The 17,830-nt window shown below is 47.0% G+C and overlaps 1 protein-coding gene across 10 annotated transcripts in view; it reads right to left on the bottom strand.

Moving 5' to 3' along the window:
* Positions 1-17,830, bottom strand: part of TACC2 (transforming acidic coiled-coil containing protein 2) — a 201,989-nt gene that overhangs the window by 162,987 nt on the left and 21,172 nt on the right. For 8 of the 10 annotated variants that reach the window (XM_076009735.1, XM_076009732.1, XM_012781272.3 and 5 more), the window contains exons 2-3: positions 16,689-16,765; positions 9,997-10,056 (exon numbers count right to left, since the gene is read on the bottom strand). In XM_076009735.1, coding sequence (XP_075865850.1) covers positions 9,997-10,056; positions 16,689-16,721 — 93 coding nt within the window. In that variant the 5' untranslated portion in view covers positions 16,722-16,765. The remainder of the gene's footprint in view (positions 1-9,996; positions 10,057-16,688; positions 16,766-17,830) is intronic. The other 2 variants (XM_076009731.1, XM_076009733.1) reach the window with 2 other exon arrangements.

Consider the following 17,830-nt stretch of genomic DNA (forward strand, 5'->3'; position numbering starts at 1 on the left):
GTCTGTGTGTAACTGATCATCTCTGACCCCAGAGCAAGGACAGGACGTCTCCGTTCCATCCCTTCAACAGGACGTTCAACAGGACATGTTGGAGAAGGCGGAGGGCGGTGGGCTGACTCCTCCCCTAAAGAGGGACTCGCTGACTCTGGGCTGCCTTCACCTTGAGGCTGGTGGGACCATGCCTTTAATGAGAGCCCCTGCCCTCCCCAGAGGGGACTCCCCCTCCCGACCTGTGCCTCCAAGGAGACAGTCACCCCTGTAGGACACCCCTGTACCAAGACAGGGCTAACTTCAAACCACCTTAAATTCAAACTCTGCAAAGTGTTCTTGACTCTTCAGAGGAAGGTGCTTTGTATAATGTAAATCTTTGGATGCACAATTTTCATATTTTACTATAACTCAGGAATCACAATACAGAGTAAATGGCATTTTTATACCAGGGTCCTGAATTGTTAACATCGTAACCCAATTCCTATAACACCTGAGGCCAGGCCTCCCTTTCAATCACTGCATGATCTGCATTAAATATTCTGCAAATAATTTAACAGATAAATCTCCTGCCCTGCATGCCATGAGCAAGGTTTCTCTGAAGTCATTCTGGAAAGATAATGACATCTAACAGTCCAGACAGATGCAAACAACAGATGGAATAAGGAGACAGATCTTGCTCTAACTAAAGAGGGAAAAAGAGACCACGTGCTGGATTTCCTCAGGCAGAGGGAGTATAACAAGGGCTCAGATTCTTCTTTGAAGAAGAAAAAAAAGCAGGCCTTTCTCCTGTTTCAGCCCCACCCCTCCTCTTAATAGAAGGCTCATCTGCAAGAACAATACCGGTCTCTCCAACAGAGAGAAACATATCTGGATGGAGATAAAATAAAAGCAGCAGACCTGTCCACATGGATGGCACATTGCACTTTTCAAAGCGCTTTGACATTCATCTGATTCTTGCAAAATCCCCATGAGCTAAACTGGCAGGTAAAATAATGTTTTCCATTTTCCAGAAAGTTGAGTGGCTTGTCAAGTCTGCAAGTCTCCTGCCTTGAAGTCCAATGTTCTTTCCACAAAAGAAACAATACCCCACACTTACATATCACTCTTTCTGCTACAGTTGTAGCAAATTTATTGCTATAAACACTAAGTGCCAACTCCCGTTGTTTAAAGCACTTTACATCTTCAAACTCCTTCAATCCTTACAACTCCATTTTACAGATAAGAACACTGAGCACAGAGAGGTTAAGCTACTTGCTCAACATCACACGGCTTGTAAGTGGTGGGGCCAGGGTTTGCACCCGGATGCTTTGGCTCCAGAGTCTGTGCTCTTGACCTCAGGCTTATGCTGCTTGGCCATACAGTGGAATTCGCCACTTTATGATCTCTGCCATCTTGTTGCCACGCTCCAAGTAACCAAAGCAATCGGACAGTGAATGCAGGAGCCTAGATTTGATGCCCAGAATAGCACCTGGCACAGAAGAGGTGATCCATAAACATTTGTTCAATGTATGAAAAATGGATTATTCTCGTTTAGTCTAGTGGCCACTTCTGCAAATTGCGGGAAGCCCTCGCACTCGGCCCTTGGAGCTCTCGCTTTTGCCACATTTCCTATGGTGTCTTTGAATCCCCCTTCTTATTCCCCCATCCTAGCAACAGTCCTGAGCCCTGTTGCTTACTGGAGTCCAAGGGACTGTTGTGTCAACAGGCATCACTGCAAAACAGCATGCACTTCTACAGTTACACTTCCAAATCGCAGGCTGGAAAAACAATTGGCAGTCCTCATATGACACACGGACTTGCCCAGTTGCTTCTTCAAATCTTTCCTTTGCTGCCATTGCTTGAGTAAACAAACAGCCTTTCTTTGGCTCAGGACTATTCCAGAGCCTTGAGTATATTTTAAAGCAATCTTTAAACAGTTACAATTTTCCAGTCCTAAAAAAATATACTTTGTGAGGAGCTAAAGCACTTCGCCATAAAAAAAAAATTCCACTGACCTTACCTCTTAAATGTGTTCCATCTCTCTAGACCACCGCTTACTGGTCATGCCAATAGAGTTAATTAAACCATGTTTAATTAGCATGGTTAGATCATGACCAGAGTGTCTGGCCAAGTCGCCCACTCTTTGAACCAGCTTCTTGGGAGCAGCGTGACTGACTGCAGGTGAATGCTGGGAAGTGGACCAAAGGTCGTCCCCATGGCGTTAGGAGTCGGATTTCAGAAACAACTGCCAGGCTGGCCAAATATGGAGGATGAACACATGTTCTGTGCTAGAGCCAGCAGGCTGCCCATCTTCCCTATCAAGGGAAGGCAAACGCTCACACTAGTCCTGCTAGCTCATCCCAAATGTTTCTTCCCTCCCAGGCGAACATGAAAGACTGAAGAGGCTCACGAATACAGGCTCAGGGGACACCCCAGCCTAACCTAGTAGGCACTCCATCAGGTCAACAAGGGAAAGGCTGCAAGGGTAGCATTTCAGTGTCCCCCCCCCCCAAGTGGAATGTAGCCTGACAGAACAGAAGAAATGAACAAGCTTTGCAGTCAGAGAGAGCTGGGTTTGAGTCCTCACGCTTAAAAGACGAAGAAAATAATATAACAGAGTTCGCCGTGTGTACCTCGTGTATAGTAAGGGCTGAGTCCTAGTTAACTAATTAGGTCAACACTGATGGATAAAAAAGGCACAGTGCAAAATGTTAACTTTAGGAGAAGGTGGGGGAAGCTTCTATACGGGAATTCTCTGTATAATCTTTGCAACTTTTCTGTAAATCTGAAAATATCCTAAAATAAAAAGTTTAATTTAAAAAAAAAAAAACAGACATGGTTCCTACTCTCATGGAACTTTGAGTTTAGTGAATGATTGAGTGATACACACCTCAATAAGTGATTTCTACTTCCCTTCCTCAAAAGCGTTTAAATCACAAGTGGTGGACATTACCCTAAAAGGATGCAGGAACCTCAAAGATGCAAGAGGTGACATGTTCTGATGCCTTTAATCAGTAGAGGAAAGGGAAACCTTTGGGGCTTCAAAACACACCCAATATCTATATCCCATGTGTGTGTGCTATTATAGAAGCAATACAGCTTAAACAGAGCTGGGTAAGACCAGAAAACCCAAATCTAAGTGTGCCCTCGGCCAGATCAGTTCACCTCTTTGATCCTCTCTCTCGGTCTATAAATGGGCACCACAGTCTCTACCCTTCCCTACCTCTGCAGGTGACAGGAGCACCTTGTGAATAAGATGTCTACACATGGGAAGAAAGAGTGTCTGTATTCACAGAGCTAGGTTCATTGGGATGGCCTATACCGTGCTGTAATGTTTACTCAATTGTACTTGAAATGCAGACATAAACCTTATTATTATTTTTTTTTTTTGCCTTTCTAGAATCCACTCATTTTCTTACTAGAGCAGAATGAAACTTGGCTGTACAATGAGCAGACAGAAAGCCGTGTGTAGTGGTCATAAACCCAAGCCTTGCTGCTTATTTGGCTGTAAGCCACTGGGCGCCACCCTCCAGTATCATATCTGTAAAATGAGGATCATGATGACAGGGTTGTTTTGGAGGTTAAATAAAATAATACCTGCGCAGCACTCAGCCCAAGGCTGGACCACAGTAGACATCATATATGCTAGTTATTGTTATAAGGAAGACGCTGGTTCAAAAATCATTAACTAAGAGCCCCAAGGGCCACCTCCGTGTCTCTTGGTCTGTTTTGTGCTGCCATCAGGAAATGCCTGAGGCTGGGTAATTTATGAAGGAGAGAGTTTGATTCGGCTCATAGTTCTGCAGACTGTACAAGAAGCACCTGCCAGCATCTGCTTTTGGGGAGGGCTGCAGGGAGCTGCCAATTGAGGCAGAAGGTGCAGGGGGAGCAGGTGTGTCACATGGCAGGAGAGGGAGCAAAGAGAAAGAGTGGAGGAGCCAGGCTCTTTTAAACCACTGGGAGGGCAAAGCCATTCCTGAGGGATCTGGCCCCATGACCCAACACCTCCCACCAGGCCCCCCACCTCCAGCACGGGGGATAAAATTTCAACATGCGATTTGGAGGGGCCCAGCATCCAAACCGCATCACTCTGCTTAGGACAAAAGTAGTTCATCACATCCTTCCGAAGATGCATCTGGCCAAAACCTGGGGCGGAGGCTGTTCCCACGCTTGAGTAATGGTGCCAGTGGGACTCATCACGTCTTCCCGGCTGGGCGACCCCTACGGTAGAGGCCGTGGGAGCTGACAGGTCACGGTAAAGCAGCTCTCCACTGTTGTGACATCGAATTCATGCTGTCTCATTGTGCCTTTGCTCAATTTCTTTCCCGTTAAACACAGTTAAATCATCCCAGATGCCCACTTACAGCTGGCGGAATATTAGAAAATGTTGCTTATTCCAGTGCTAGCCTAATGCTGTCATGATGTTGAGTTTCTCAGGAACAAAACAAGGTCCCTTCAAGTTAAGCTTAGAGTGCCAAGCATAGCTCTAAACAACTCATACACATATTATACTTAGGAGCCTTTTCTCTATCAAGCAAAATAATGACGGCATAGCATGGGAGCAACAGCTGACCTCAGCCTGCAGAACGTACCGCATCACCTTTCTTGGTGAGCAGGCCCAGGGATAGTTGGTGTGGCACAGATACTCCTGTCCTCCTGGTCCTCTGTCCCATGGATGTCGGCAGATTCACACCTGAGCCCACAGTGCTGTGGCGTGTCCTTCAGGACCAAACCTCAGCCCAGCCTGCATCTGTACATAGAGCAGGGCCCCAGGGAGACTGCCCAGGGCAGGGCTGGGCTGGAAGGGGCGTGCACACCGAAAGTGTCCTAGGTCCTTCTGAGGTGGCCCATTTCCTGCTCATCTTCGGCTCTGAGCTCGAACATCAGCTCCCCAGGGGAGCCTTCCCCGACACCGGGGCCAGCTCAGGGGTCCGTGCACTGGTCTTCCTGCTTCATAGCATTGATCGTAGTTTCTATGGTTGAAAATCGTGTTCTCTGAGACTCTAGCTATAGAAACACCCAGACAATGGGATTGTTTGAAAGGAGTTATTTAATGACCACATAGTTTTAAGTCAGGCCATCATAATAGTAAGATTGAATGTCTATTTCCCCTGCCCGACACAGTCAGAACCTTAAATGGGGACCATGACAGCCCCATGGCCAGGGGGAAGCCCAGAAGGTGGTAACACCAGGCTGGTGTAGGGGCTGGCCTTCTCTGGAATTTACATGCTCGGAGCTCAGGTGACCTCTTTAGGCCTCCCTTGAAGGAATGATTATTACGTCCACTCCACAATATAGCTGGCATAGCCATTGTTTCCCCACAGATCCTTCCGTGCAAGTCATGGTGCACTGAAACCTCAGGAAAGGCTGTTGGGTGGAGGCTGCTCTTGTCACAGTGCCACCACCGCCTCTGTCCCAGAGAGGGACTCACATAAACCAGGACCCTGACACTCCTGGGGACAGCTGAGGCTCACCCTGACTCGGTATTAGACATTCTGCTGACTTCCCACTGGTCTGTGCCCTCCCAACCCCAGACAAGTCACCCCCAGAGCCTTGGTTGTATGTGTGGCTTTCTCTTTGTTCCCAACCAATAAATGTGCAGGAAGAAGGGTCCCTGGGCAGGAAGGGCCTGGGGCCTGGGCGTGAGTCACAGCTGTGAACGTCAGTAACCCGGGCTGCCCAGCACTCCCCGAGAACAGCCTGCCAGGAGCCCAAAGTGACCGGGAGTGACAGCCAGGACTTAGCGTTCAGCAAAAGGCACCCACGAGGGGGTCCGGGCTAAGACCCCAAAGCCTCAGCTCAGTAAGAGGACCCTCAGCAAACAGAGCGGGTTTCAGTCTGGGTGTGGGAACTGTCCTCTGTCTGTGGTTTCTCCTCCCCTGGGAACGCAGCACAAACCCAAGGCCACACGACTCACTTCAGAGTTTAAATAGCATTTGTGCTGATGAAACAAGAAAGGACTGTGGCTCATGAGCAGGATCCCAAAGTAGGACTATTGTGATGTTATTAAACTTGACTTCTTGAGTAAGATAAATCGGTCCGTAATTGATTCAACAAATGAGTTGTTGCCAAAAAACTTTAAAAGCAAAAATTGTTAAACGTAATTTGCCAGCCCCTGGCCAGGCAGCTCTGAGGGGAGGTCCTGCAGCACTCGCCTCCCTGCGTGAAGGTCCGGTCCCCAGCACTGGTCCCCCACCCCAAATCCTGTGCTGCTCCATGCACCCCGCCATAGGACCTCATCTCCACCCCGGCACACACACCTCCTCTGCAGCCTGGACCCCCACATCCCATGATCTTCACAGAACAGACTCTGGGCCTTCCCACCTTACCCCAAGCCCAGCTGACCTCCGAGAGCCCACCAGATTGCAGCCTTCTCAGGGTGGGGTGGGGGCTGACTTTTCTTCCACACGCCCAGAACATCATGGCTTGCAAACTGAGTCAGAAACCTTGTTGCTCCCCAGTGTTATTTCTAAGCCGTTTCGCTTCTTCCCCCCCACAAAGCCCGGTGTCTCTTTAATGCTATGATGCTGCTAAGCCCATTCCTTGTCACCAGGGTCACACCTACAGAAAGCCTCACCTGGAAGCCTCTGGCCTCTCGGCTTCTTGCTGTTATCCGAGGACCTCAGCATCATCTAGAATAACAAGCCAAACCCAATGTGGGGGCTCGGCTCCTTGACCCAGTACACAGAAGAGAAACAAGGACAGAGGCCTGGTGAGTGCTGAGCCATAAACGACCCGGACAATGAGCATGGCACAGTGGGCCTTTACTGGCATAGATGGGTACACACCGGGGACCGGGTACACATGAGGAACCACAGCCCCTGTGAGGACTCAGGGACCACCTCCCTGAACACACCGCCACCGCCATGGTGGGACTTGTCAAGGCCAAAGACACAGAGTTCCCTACGTTGGTTGTAGCAAGTCCTTGGCTTGTCAGTTTCGAAATGGCGGGTTCTGGAGGAGCTGGGCCCAGCTGCTGCCTGAGCCCCACGCCTGTAAGCCAGACAGAGCTGGTACACAGGTCACCGCCAGTTCCCTGCCTCCTTCTCAGGGGGCCCTGGCGGCTGCGGTCTCACCTCCAGGGCCTGATCGAGCATATGTGTCCAAACCCCAGTGAAACACTCCCGTGTCACCCATGGCTCTACATCACATCACAGGCGGAATGAAGCGCGACTCCTCGCCAAGGCAGGTAAGCACCTATGAAACTCAGCCCACACCCCGCCCACCTCCCTGGCTGCACCTCTCACCATAATTTACCTTGTCTGATTCTCTCCAGCCACACGGGTCTTCTTTGCTTATCTTAAAGTACAGCAAGCTTGTTTTTCCCAGACTTGTCTCACTTGCTATTCCCTATTCTGGAATGCTCCTTCTCCAGAACCTTGCATGGCTGCTGCCTCCTCCTCAGTACGTCAAATCTCTGCAGGGAGTTCTTCCCTGACTGCCCCTAACCACACGGAGACACTATTTCACACCAACTAGCATGATTATGATTTAAAAAAAAAAAAACCCAAACCAGAAAGTAACAAGTATTGGTGAGGACATGGAGGAATTGGAACGCTGTTGCATTGCTGGTGGGAATATAAACAGTGAAGCTGCTGTGGAAAAGTTGAGTGGCTCCTCAAAAGCTTAGACATATGATCTAGCAATTCCACATCTAGGTATGTGCTCCACGGGGCTGCAAGCAGGGACTCAAGCAGAGACTTGTGCCCCATGTTCATTGCAGCATTAGTCACAACAGCCAAAGGACAGAAGCAACGCGAGTGTCCATCGAGATGAATGGATATGCAAAATGTGGTCTATACACGAGGAATATTATCCAGCCTGGTAGAGGAAGGAAATTCTGACACATGCCACAACGTGGACCGACCTCAAAGACTTTACGCTTAATGAAATAAGCCACGCTTATTTCACTTATTATGAAATAAGTCACAAAAGTGAAACAGTAGTCACGAGTGTGGTATGACTGCACTCACAGGCAACCTACAGTAGACAGTTTCACAGAGACAGAAAGTATAAGGATGGTTTCCAGGGGCTGGGGAGAGAAATAACGGGGAGTTAGTGTTTAAAAGCTGTAGAGTTTCACTTTGGGAAGATGAAAGAGTTCTGGAGATGGGCGGTGGTGACAGTTGCACAGCGATGTGAATGCACTTAATGCCGCTGAACTGAACACCTAAAATTGGTTAACAGGATACAGTTTATGCCACATATACTTTACCACAATAATAAAACCAAGAAACAGCCCCTGGTCCCGGCTAGTTGGGAGTTTTACGATGTGTTTACTTGCCTGCTAGCTCATTGTCTGTTTTCCCCATGGAGGGGAAGCTGCATTAGAGCAGATTATGGCTGAATCGTTTGCTGCTGGGTCTCAAGGGCTAGAATTATGCCTGGTCAACAAGAGGCACTCTATAAAGGCTCAGACAAATCCATTGTATTTACTTGTTGGTTTGTCTGTTTATTCACTTACTTGTCTGACTGCCCCCCGCCCCGCCCCCGCCACTGGACGTGAGATCCCGAGGCCGGGACACGGTTTGTGTGGCTGCTCTGTGGGCCCACAGCACCTGCAGCGGACCGACCGCCCAGCAGGGAGGGGCTCCACCTCGCCGAGTCACAACCTGGGCACTCGCGACTGAGCTCTGGAGCGCTGCAAAGAGCTGTGGCAAGTCCCGAGCCTGGCAAAGCGCTCCTCCCCAGGCGGGGACACGCGGAGGAGCCCTAGATGAGGAACCCCCACGAGGGCCTCTCACCTTGAACCTGCCGCTGATTTATGGCAGCGGCGAGTGCCTTGACCTTCTGATCCACCTCGCACGAAACTGAGAGACAACGGAGACGGACCACATCGGTGTCTATTTCCAACTCTGATTCCAAAACATTTCCTTCCCAAAGCCACCTTGCGATGTAAGGCCATGTAAGGAAACTGGGCTGGAGGAAGATGGGCGGAGAGGTGATCTGGACTCTCCCTCTCCAGGCCCCCTTGACCCTGGGCCAGTCCCTGAATCCTCGCTGTTGGCCCCAGGACTCTCCTGAGCCCAGTTTGAAAACGACCAGCCCAGCCATTCTGTGTGACCCTACGGAGGCCAGGGCGCGACTTCTCATCCCTCCACTCACCAAGTGACCTGGGTGATTAACCTCCCGAGTCATCGGCCTGCGTGTGCCCACCTCATGGGATTGTGAGGACCAGATGAAATCACATGTGTGCAAAGGCTTCACCGTGCTCTATGCAAACTGTTTTTTCACAACCGCAGACATCACTCCTTGCTGGGATACGCAGAGAGATAAATACATCAAGCCCACCTACACCTGGCAGCCAGCTTCCATGGGAGAGTGGCTCTTTTGTTAAGGCAAAGAACAACACATCACCTGGTTGACGGAGGCCCCTGGCCCAGTGGGGAGAGGATTTCAGCATGCTGTATCGCCCCGCCCTGACCACGCCCACAGGCACAGGCTAACCTCAGTGTCCTCTTCAGGAAAAGCCACTGTGGCATGGCTGCAAGCGCCTTACTTGCCCCTTCCCCAGTGGATGGCAAACACTTCGGGCAGAGCTGAGACCATGGAACTCGGCTGGCTGCATTCTTGCATGATGGCACTGACAGCTGATTCAGAATTTAATCTTTTCTTATGACAAACCAGTTTTGCCCAATGGCGGCGAAGGTGGGGCCACCGCGCCATTCCCAGCATCACTCACAGACAAAGGAAATCCAAGCAGAAGCCTTTGGAAGGTTAGTATTGGCTCCCAGCATCCGTGCTCCGTTCTGCTGACAACATAAGCCTGACTCAGCACTGCACAGCATATCAACCGCGCCAGTTCTCGGACAGGCACAACAAAATGCTATTTTAAAAAAATGTAGACACGTATTGCCAATTTCTACTGTCTCCCAATTTATTTGGGGTGGAAGGGAGGAGACAATGGGAGAGGGAGGAGGAGAAAACCTAAATATTCAAATGCACGTGCCACACCAAATGTCTGCAACCAAGCAGAGGTTAGCAGGGGGCCGAGGCAAGCCGTGCAGAACATCACACCCCCAGTACCTGTAGGGTTTCAGGGTTTGGAGGCCACAGGATGACGTTATGCAAACTGGAGTCCTCCTGCTGAAAGCAAAGGGTTCCTGTTGTTAGGATGGGCTGAAGGGGACAGGATTCCCCACAGGACCAGAGGGACAGTCTTTGCTGGTTTCTACCCCCAGGTCAAACCTATGTGGTGTGCTCCCACCCTGCCCACGATACTCAGGTGCAATGAGACAACAGAGAGAGAGGAGCCCAGAGCCTGAAGGTATACAAAGAAGACAACAGCCAGGACTGGACAGGCCTGTCCCTTGTCCTTGCCCTGGTGACGTGGCAGCTCCTCAATGCCTGGTCTTTAATCTGTGAACAGAATGTTGCTTCAGACTTCCTTCCAAGCCTTCACCTGAAAGCAGATGCAGGGACCGCCAAGTGCACCTCACAGCTAGAGAGCCTCCCTAGAGGACTGGGGGCCTGGGTGGGGTGGGGGAGCGTGCTGGCTCGGCAGAGACACCAGTGTGGAGGTGTTCCCAGTGATCCAGCTGTGAGATGGTAGGGTTGTCATGGTGGCGATGGAGAGGAGAAAAGCTGTTAGAAAGACAATGTAATGGATATGTGCTACTTTTTTTCCTTTGAGAAACTACTCCAAGCAATATTGATGGGGCCGTCATAGTGATGGGCCCACCTTTGGGGGGCAGGTGCATGACTCAGGCTGGCTATCAAAGCATCCCATGTTTTGGGCACAGTGATTGACCCCAGAGGGGGCGTGTGACATAATCAGGGCCAGTCAGAGTCATTAGAGGGGGTAATCAAGAGGCTGGACCATTGGCTGGAAGAAGCAGGGAAGTCTGGAGCTGCTGGGGACTTGGTTATTTTTTTCTTTTTTGTTTCTTTTAAAGAGAAAGGGTCTCACCTGGGCTAGAGTATGGTGATCACTGCAACCTCAACTCCTGGGCTCAAGTGATCCTCTTACCTCAGCCTCCCGAGTAGCTGGGACTATAGGCACGTGCTACCATGCCCTGCTAATTTTTTTAATTGTTTGTAGAAATGAGGTCTCACTATGTTGTTCAGACTGGACTTGAACTCCTGGCCTCAAATGATCCTCCCACCTTGGCTTCCCAAAGTGCTGGGATTACAGGCATGAGCCGCTGCACTTTACCAGGCTGAGCGTATGTTCCTGAACACTAAGCAATTAAAGAGAGCAAGATCCAGTAGATCTCCAGTGTCACCTTTTGAACCTCTGGACTCAGCCACCATTGTACCTAGACCCTCTCTGTGGGCTTCTCAATTCTACTGTATAAACCAGCAATCCCCTTCTCTGCATATGATCATTGGAGATGGGCTTGTGTTTCTTGCAACCCAAAAAAATCCTAATTAAATAAAAATCTGGAAGGCTAAACTGCCAGACAATCATCAATTAATTAATTAATTAATCAGGGTGATTTATTAGATGTGGAGGTGGGAATGGGCAGAGTTAGGGATGACTCCCAGATTTCTGACTTGGATGGCCAGGTAGACCATGGTACCCAGGAGGAGGAGCATGTTGGGAGAGGGAGGCCGAGTACAGGTGAGAGGAACTCGGGCTGGCTATGGGCCATCTGGGTAGAGATACCCAGGAGACAGCTGGGACCTTGAGTTCTACAGCCAAACATACCTATACTTCATTCACACTTGTTTCTTTACAAAAGGCAAACCATGTGCTGGTCCTGGAATCCTAAAAGCAATGCCATAAAGCCCCACTGAATCACGTCTGGCTGAGTGTGGGGATGTGAAAACTTGCAGAGCCAGGAAAACATCTGCTTGCATCCAGGGAGGAGGGGTTGGGAGCTGGTAGGAGGTGAGAGATGAAGGGACAGGTAGAGAGGGATGAGGGTATTTCAACCCAGAGCATTTTTACCTTTCTAATCAGCAAATATCTGAAGCATTAAAATGTCCATGCAGTAAGACAGACTCTCACACCCTGATGAGAGAGGTATAAACTGGCCCCACCTTTCTGAAGAGCATTTTGGCAATATATGCACATAGTGAGAGCCTTCAGAAAGTATCACACCCTTTGTTTGATGCAGCAATTGCATTTCTGTGAGTGTATCCTAAGTGAACAATAAGCACTCAATTCTGGACAATATGATTTAATAAAGGTAATGGGAAGAAAATTTTAAACTATGCCTATATTCAGGTAGAAATTCATCTCAAATGAGAGGAGTTTACCCACCTCCCCTAGGAGTCCTGTTAAAGCAGTTAAGACAAAAATCCCTCTATTCTAGGATTTCTCACCCTTGGTGTTTTTGTGCTGGATAATTCTTTGTTGTGAAAGACTGTTCTGTGCATTGCAGGATATATTGTAGTCACACTGATCTCTACCTACTAGATGCCAGTAGTATCCTACCTCTAAGTTGTGACAACCAAAAATGCCACCAGACAGTGCCAAATGTACCCTGGAGGACAAAATTGTGCCCTTCTCCACTCTGAAAGACAAGATGGAACATTCCTTTAAGTGGAGATTGTAGAGAGGCATGGCCTGAGCCAACCCCAGCCGGCAGGCACATTTGTTTGGCCCATAGAGTGTTTAAAATAACTGAAATTAGTTACCAACATTTTTTTTAAATGTAAGATTTCTTACACAATTTTTCTAGAAAGTGGAACAGGGGTAATCACTTCCCAACTCATTTTGTGAGGCTAGTATCTGATACCAAAACCAGATTGAAAAAGAAAATTACAGAGCACTATTTCTTATGAGTTTAGACAGAAAAATCTCCAACAAAATATCAGCAAGTTGAATCTACCAGTATGTAAAAATAATTTACAGCATGACCAAATGGGATTTATCTCAGGTATGCAAGGCCAATTTAACACTTGATAATCAGTGTAAGACAACATATCAAACAAACCAAACCAGAAAGATCATATGATGACATTATGTGATGCAGAGAAAGCATTTGACAAAATCCAACACCCATTTATGATAAAAACTCACAGCAAACAAGGAATAGAGAAGAACTTCCTCAATTTGATTAAGAGTTAATTTTTTAAAAAACCCTACAGCTAATATCTCACTTAACAGTGAAAGACTGAATGTTTTCCCCTTAAGATCAGGAGCAAGGGAAAGATGTCCTCTCTCACTGCTCTTAGTTAACATAGCACTGAATGTCCCAGCCAGGTAATATTTTTAAAAGGAAAGAAAAAAGAAAGAAAGAAAGAAAAGAAAGAAAGAAAGAAAGAAAGAAAGAAAGAAAGAAAGAAAGAAAGAAAGAAAGAAAGAAAGAAAGAAAGAGAAAAGAAAAGAAAGAAAAGGCATATAGGACGGAAAAGAAGACATAAAACTGTCCCTATTTGCACATAACATGATTATCTACATAGAAAATCCCAAGAAATCTACAGAAAAACCTCTTGGGATTAATGAGAGTTCAGCAAGGTCACAGGATACAAGACTGGCATGAAAAAAATCAATACATTAATAATGAACGTGTGAGCACCAAAATTAAAAACATGATACCGTTTACAGTTACTCCAAAGAAACTGTAATACCTAGGTATACATTTCACATATATGCAGGATCTGTATGTTGAAGATTACAAAATGATAATGAAAAAAATAAAGATGACCTAAATAAATGGCAGGTCATACCATGTGTTTACGGAGGGGAAGACTCAGCATGGTTATGAAGTAAATTCTCCTCAAGTTAATCTGTTATTTGTATGCAATGCCTACCAAAAATCCCAGCAAGGTTTTTTGCAGACATAGACAGATTTATTCTAACATTCATATGGGAAGCCACAGTCCAAGAATATCAAAAACAGTTTCAAAAAAGAATAAAGTGGGAAGAGATTCACTCTCTCTGATTTCAAGACTTATTATATAGCTACAGGAATCAAGCCAACCATTGGAAAAGAATGGCAAACCCAGAACAGACCCACACCAATATTTTTGATGAAGGTGAGGAAGCAGTTCCACAGGGGAAGAACAGTCTTTTCAACAAATGTGGCTGGAGAGATGGACATTCACAGGCTAAAAACAACAACAAAAATGCAAAAAGTGAATCACACCCTCAAGAGAATGAGAAGACAAGCCACAGACTGGGAGAAAATATTTGCAAAAGACGCATCTAATAAAGGACTGTTGTCCAAAACATACAAAAATCTCTTAAAACTCAACAATAAGAAAACAACCAAACTAATTAAAAAATGGGTCAAAGACCTTAACAGACACCTTACCAAAGGAGTTACGCAGATGGCAAGTAAGGAAATGAAAAAAGGAAAGGATGTTCCACATCATATATCAACAGAGGATGCAAATTAAAACAACAATTAAATACCACTGTGTACCTATCAGAATGGCCAAAATCTAGAATACTGACAATATTAATTGCTGACAAGGATGTGGAGCAACAGGAAGTTTCATTCATTACTGATAGGAATGCAAAATGGTACAGCCACTTTGAAGGTTTCTTTCGTTTTTTGCAGGGAGAGGGAGACAGGGTATCACTCTGTTGCCCAGTCTGGCTAATTTTTCTGTTTTTTGTAGAGACAGGGTCTTACTATGTTGCTCAGGCTGGTCTCAAATTCCTGACCTAAAGCAATCCTCCCGCCTTGGCCTCCCAAGAGTGCTGGGATTACAGGCATGAGCCAAAGCTCCCAGCTCTAGTGTGGCAATTTCTAATAAAACTAAACATACTCTTATCATATGATCCAGCAATCACACTCCTTGGTATCCACCCAAAGCAGTTGAAAACATGTTTATACAAAAACCTGCACACAGATGTTTATAGCAGTTTTATTTATCATTGCCAAAACTTGGAAGCAACCAAGATGTTCTTCAGTAGATCAATAAACTGCAGTACATTCAGACAATGGAATGTTATTCAGTGCTAAAAAGAAATGATCTATCAAGCCATGAAAGGACATGGAGGAGCATTAAATGCATATTATTGAGTGAAAGAAGCCAATATGAAAAGGCTGCATACTATATGATTCCAACAATATGACATTCTGAGAAAAGCAAGGCCAGGGAGACAATACAATGACTAGTGGTTGCCAGGGATTGGGGAGTGAGGGAGGGATGAATAGGTAGAGCACACAGGGCTTTTAGGGCAGTGAAGCTACCCTGTTTTTGTATTATGCTCTCATGACACAATAATAGTGGAGACATGTCATTTGTCCAAATGTGTACCATCAGGGGTGAACCTTCAAGCAAAGTATGGACTTTGGGTAATTATGATGTTTCAATACATGTTCATCAATCATAACAAACATACTACTCTGGTGGGGCATGTTGATAATAGGGAAGCCATCCATGTGTAGGGACAGGGAGTATATGAGATATCCCTGCACCTACCTCTCAATTTTGCTATGAACCTAAAACTAAAGTCTTCAAAGACTTTTTTAGTCTTAACAAAAGAAGTTTTGAAAGAAAAAGGCATGAACTTCAACCTAAAGCATGCATCTTCTACAAAAATTAACTCAACCTGGATTATAGAATCAAATTCAAAATGTAAAACACAATGATTGTTTCTGGCATGCCCCCAAAAGCCCTGGCATTTGCCACCTTTTCTTTGGACAATTCCTGTTTACCTGCTTGAGAAAGTCATAGGGAAGAAAAAGGCAGAGGGAAAATGAATCACGGTACACTGCCTTTTAAGATCCAATGTTCTCATTCAAAGAACTCAATACCATTAATCCAAAATTTCCATTTTGTGTGAGATAAATGGGAAAGTGCCTCCCTCATTTTGCTCACCAAGGCATTAAGTTAAAACTTTCACATTTTAGGCCGGGCGAGGTGGCTCACGCCTGTAATCCTAGCACTCTGGGAGGCTGAGGCGGGCGGATTGCTCGAGGTTGGGAGTTCGAAACCATCCTGAGCGAGACCCCGTCTCTACTAAAAATAGAAAGAAATTAATTGACCAACTAAAAATATATATACAAAAAACTAGCCGGGCATGGTGGCACATGCCTGTAGTCCCAGCTACTCGGGAGGCTGAGGCAGGAGGATCGCTTGAGCCCAGGAGTTTGAGGTTGCTGTGAGCTAGGCTGACGCCACGGCACTCACTCTAGCCTGGGCAACAAAAGTGAGACTCTGTCTCAAAAAAAAAAAAAAAAAAAAAACTTTCACATTTAAAATAGTGACAACATTTCAATATATTTTAATTTCCCAGCCTCATGCACAATGAAGCAAAATCCACCCCTCAATTGTAAAAACCTTGCCTAACATGAGAATGACAGGTCATATTTAATCTGCTCAATACCGACAGATTTTAAAATCATTGTTTTTAATGGCCATAACTTTACTTGGAGGAGGAGGAGTGTGGAAAAAAAATATATATTTTTTTAACCTCTGCTGAATCCATGTGAGTCGACACAATCTAGGAAAAACGTGCTCAACGCTCATTGTGTCACTTTTACGAGCACAGAATAAAAAGCAACACAAGTATGGGTGGCTTAGAAAACTGGGGCTAGCCTTAATTATAAGAGAATTCTGCGGAAGTGAAAAATGCCTGCATAGGCAGACATCCGCGGGCTGTCCGGAAAGTACCCAGCCTCTGCTAATCTAACGAGAGCGGGTCCACGGCTGGCTACTTTCAGGACGGCCCGCCTGTGCCCGCAGGCGTCTACGCAGAAGCTGCGTCTTAGCTTGCCCCTTTGCTGGGTGAAAAAGAAAAAGTCTAGTCAGAGTCAGCCGAGAGAGCCAGGGCACCTGAGGGAGAAGCCCTCACCTGGCCTGACACCCACCTGGTTGTCCGAGGTGCTGTTCTCGTTGCCCATGGCGGCTCAGTGCCCAGCGTCCCTCAGAGTGGCACCAGGGGTGACTGGAAGGAACGAAAGGATACAGACATCTGTAAAATGGAAGGGCCGAGGCTCTCTGTCTGTCTGCTCATCTCCCCGCACTCAAAAGCCAGATGATGTGGGAAATGTTTATCTCTGCAGTCGCATCATGGAAAATTACTTTCGAAGGGTTTTCTTTTGCGCTATGCCACCCAGACTTCTTTCTCAATGTGGGCTGGTGTTTGCATTCCCCACCCCAGGGCTGGCAGACATTCCTGACAAAACGGGTTTGTTGCGGAGCCTCGGAGCCTCGGAGCGCGTGCCAGCACACACAGAGACGTGGGGACGCGCGCAGGGAGCCGCAAAAGGGGCCCCTCTGCCAAGGAGCCTGGGGAACGCCGCTTGTTGGAGCGTTTTCTGTTTCTAATTGCGTTCAGTTTGGAAATGCAAGAGTGTGGTTGGTTTCCCGCTGTTGGTGACAGCGGAGCTCGGTGTCACACATGGGGAGGCGTGAAATCCACCGCTCTTCAACAACATATGGTTTTCATATTTTTTGCTCTACACACTTGTTCCATCAAATCAGTTTCACTTCTGCACATACTTCCATGAAGGCAGGATGGTCTCCTTACCGAGGAAAATGGGTGGCTGGGCCCAGGGGAGGCATAAACCCTGTACGGCAGCATGTGGCTGAGTCGACTGGAATCACTTCCTGGGGCTGCTGACTTAGTGACATCGTTTATTAGTGATCACCTTAATTAGGGTGCTTCCCACACAGTTCGTGGAGAAGCCCGGCACAGATCCTACTGAGCTCCGTGAGGTCCTATGGCACATGCGGGGCTAGAGGGATTACCTTCACTTTTTCTGTATGGAGAAACTAAGGTACAGAAAACTTTTAAAATCATAGACTTTCAGAGCTGGAGCCGTAGAGATTATCGGTCTAATCCAGGGGGTAAACTGAGGCTTGAGAAGGAAAGGAGCTTGCCAAAGACCCAGTCTGGGGAGGTCGAAAGTTGGAAATATACCTCAGCCTCCTGCCTTCTAATTCAAGATTTCTTCTATGGAAATATACAGTTTTCATTATTTTATTTTCTCAGAAAACCTAAAATTCA

This window comes from Microcebus murinus, chromosome 14 (assembly GCF_040939455.1).
Source record: "Microcebus murinus isolate Inina chromosome 14, M.murinus_Inina_mat1.0, whole genome shotgun sequence".
Lineage (NCBI taxonomy): Eukaryota > Metazoa > Chordata > Mammalia > Primates > Cheirogaleidae > Microcebus > Microcebus murinus.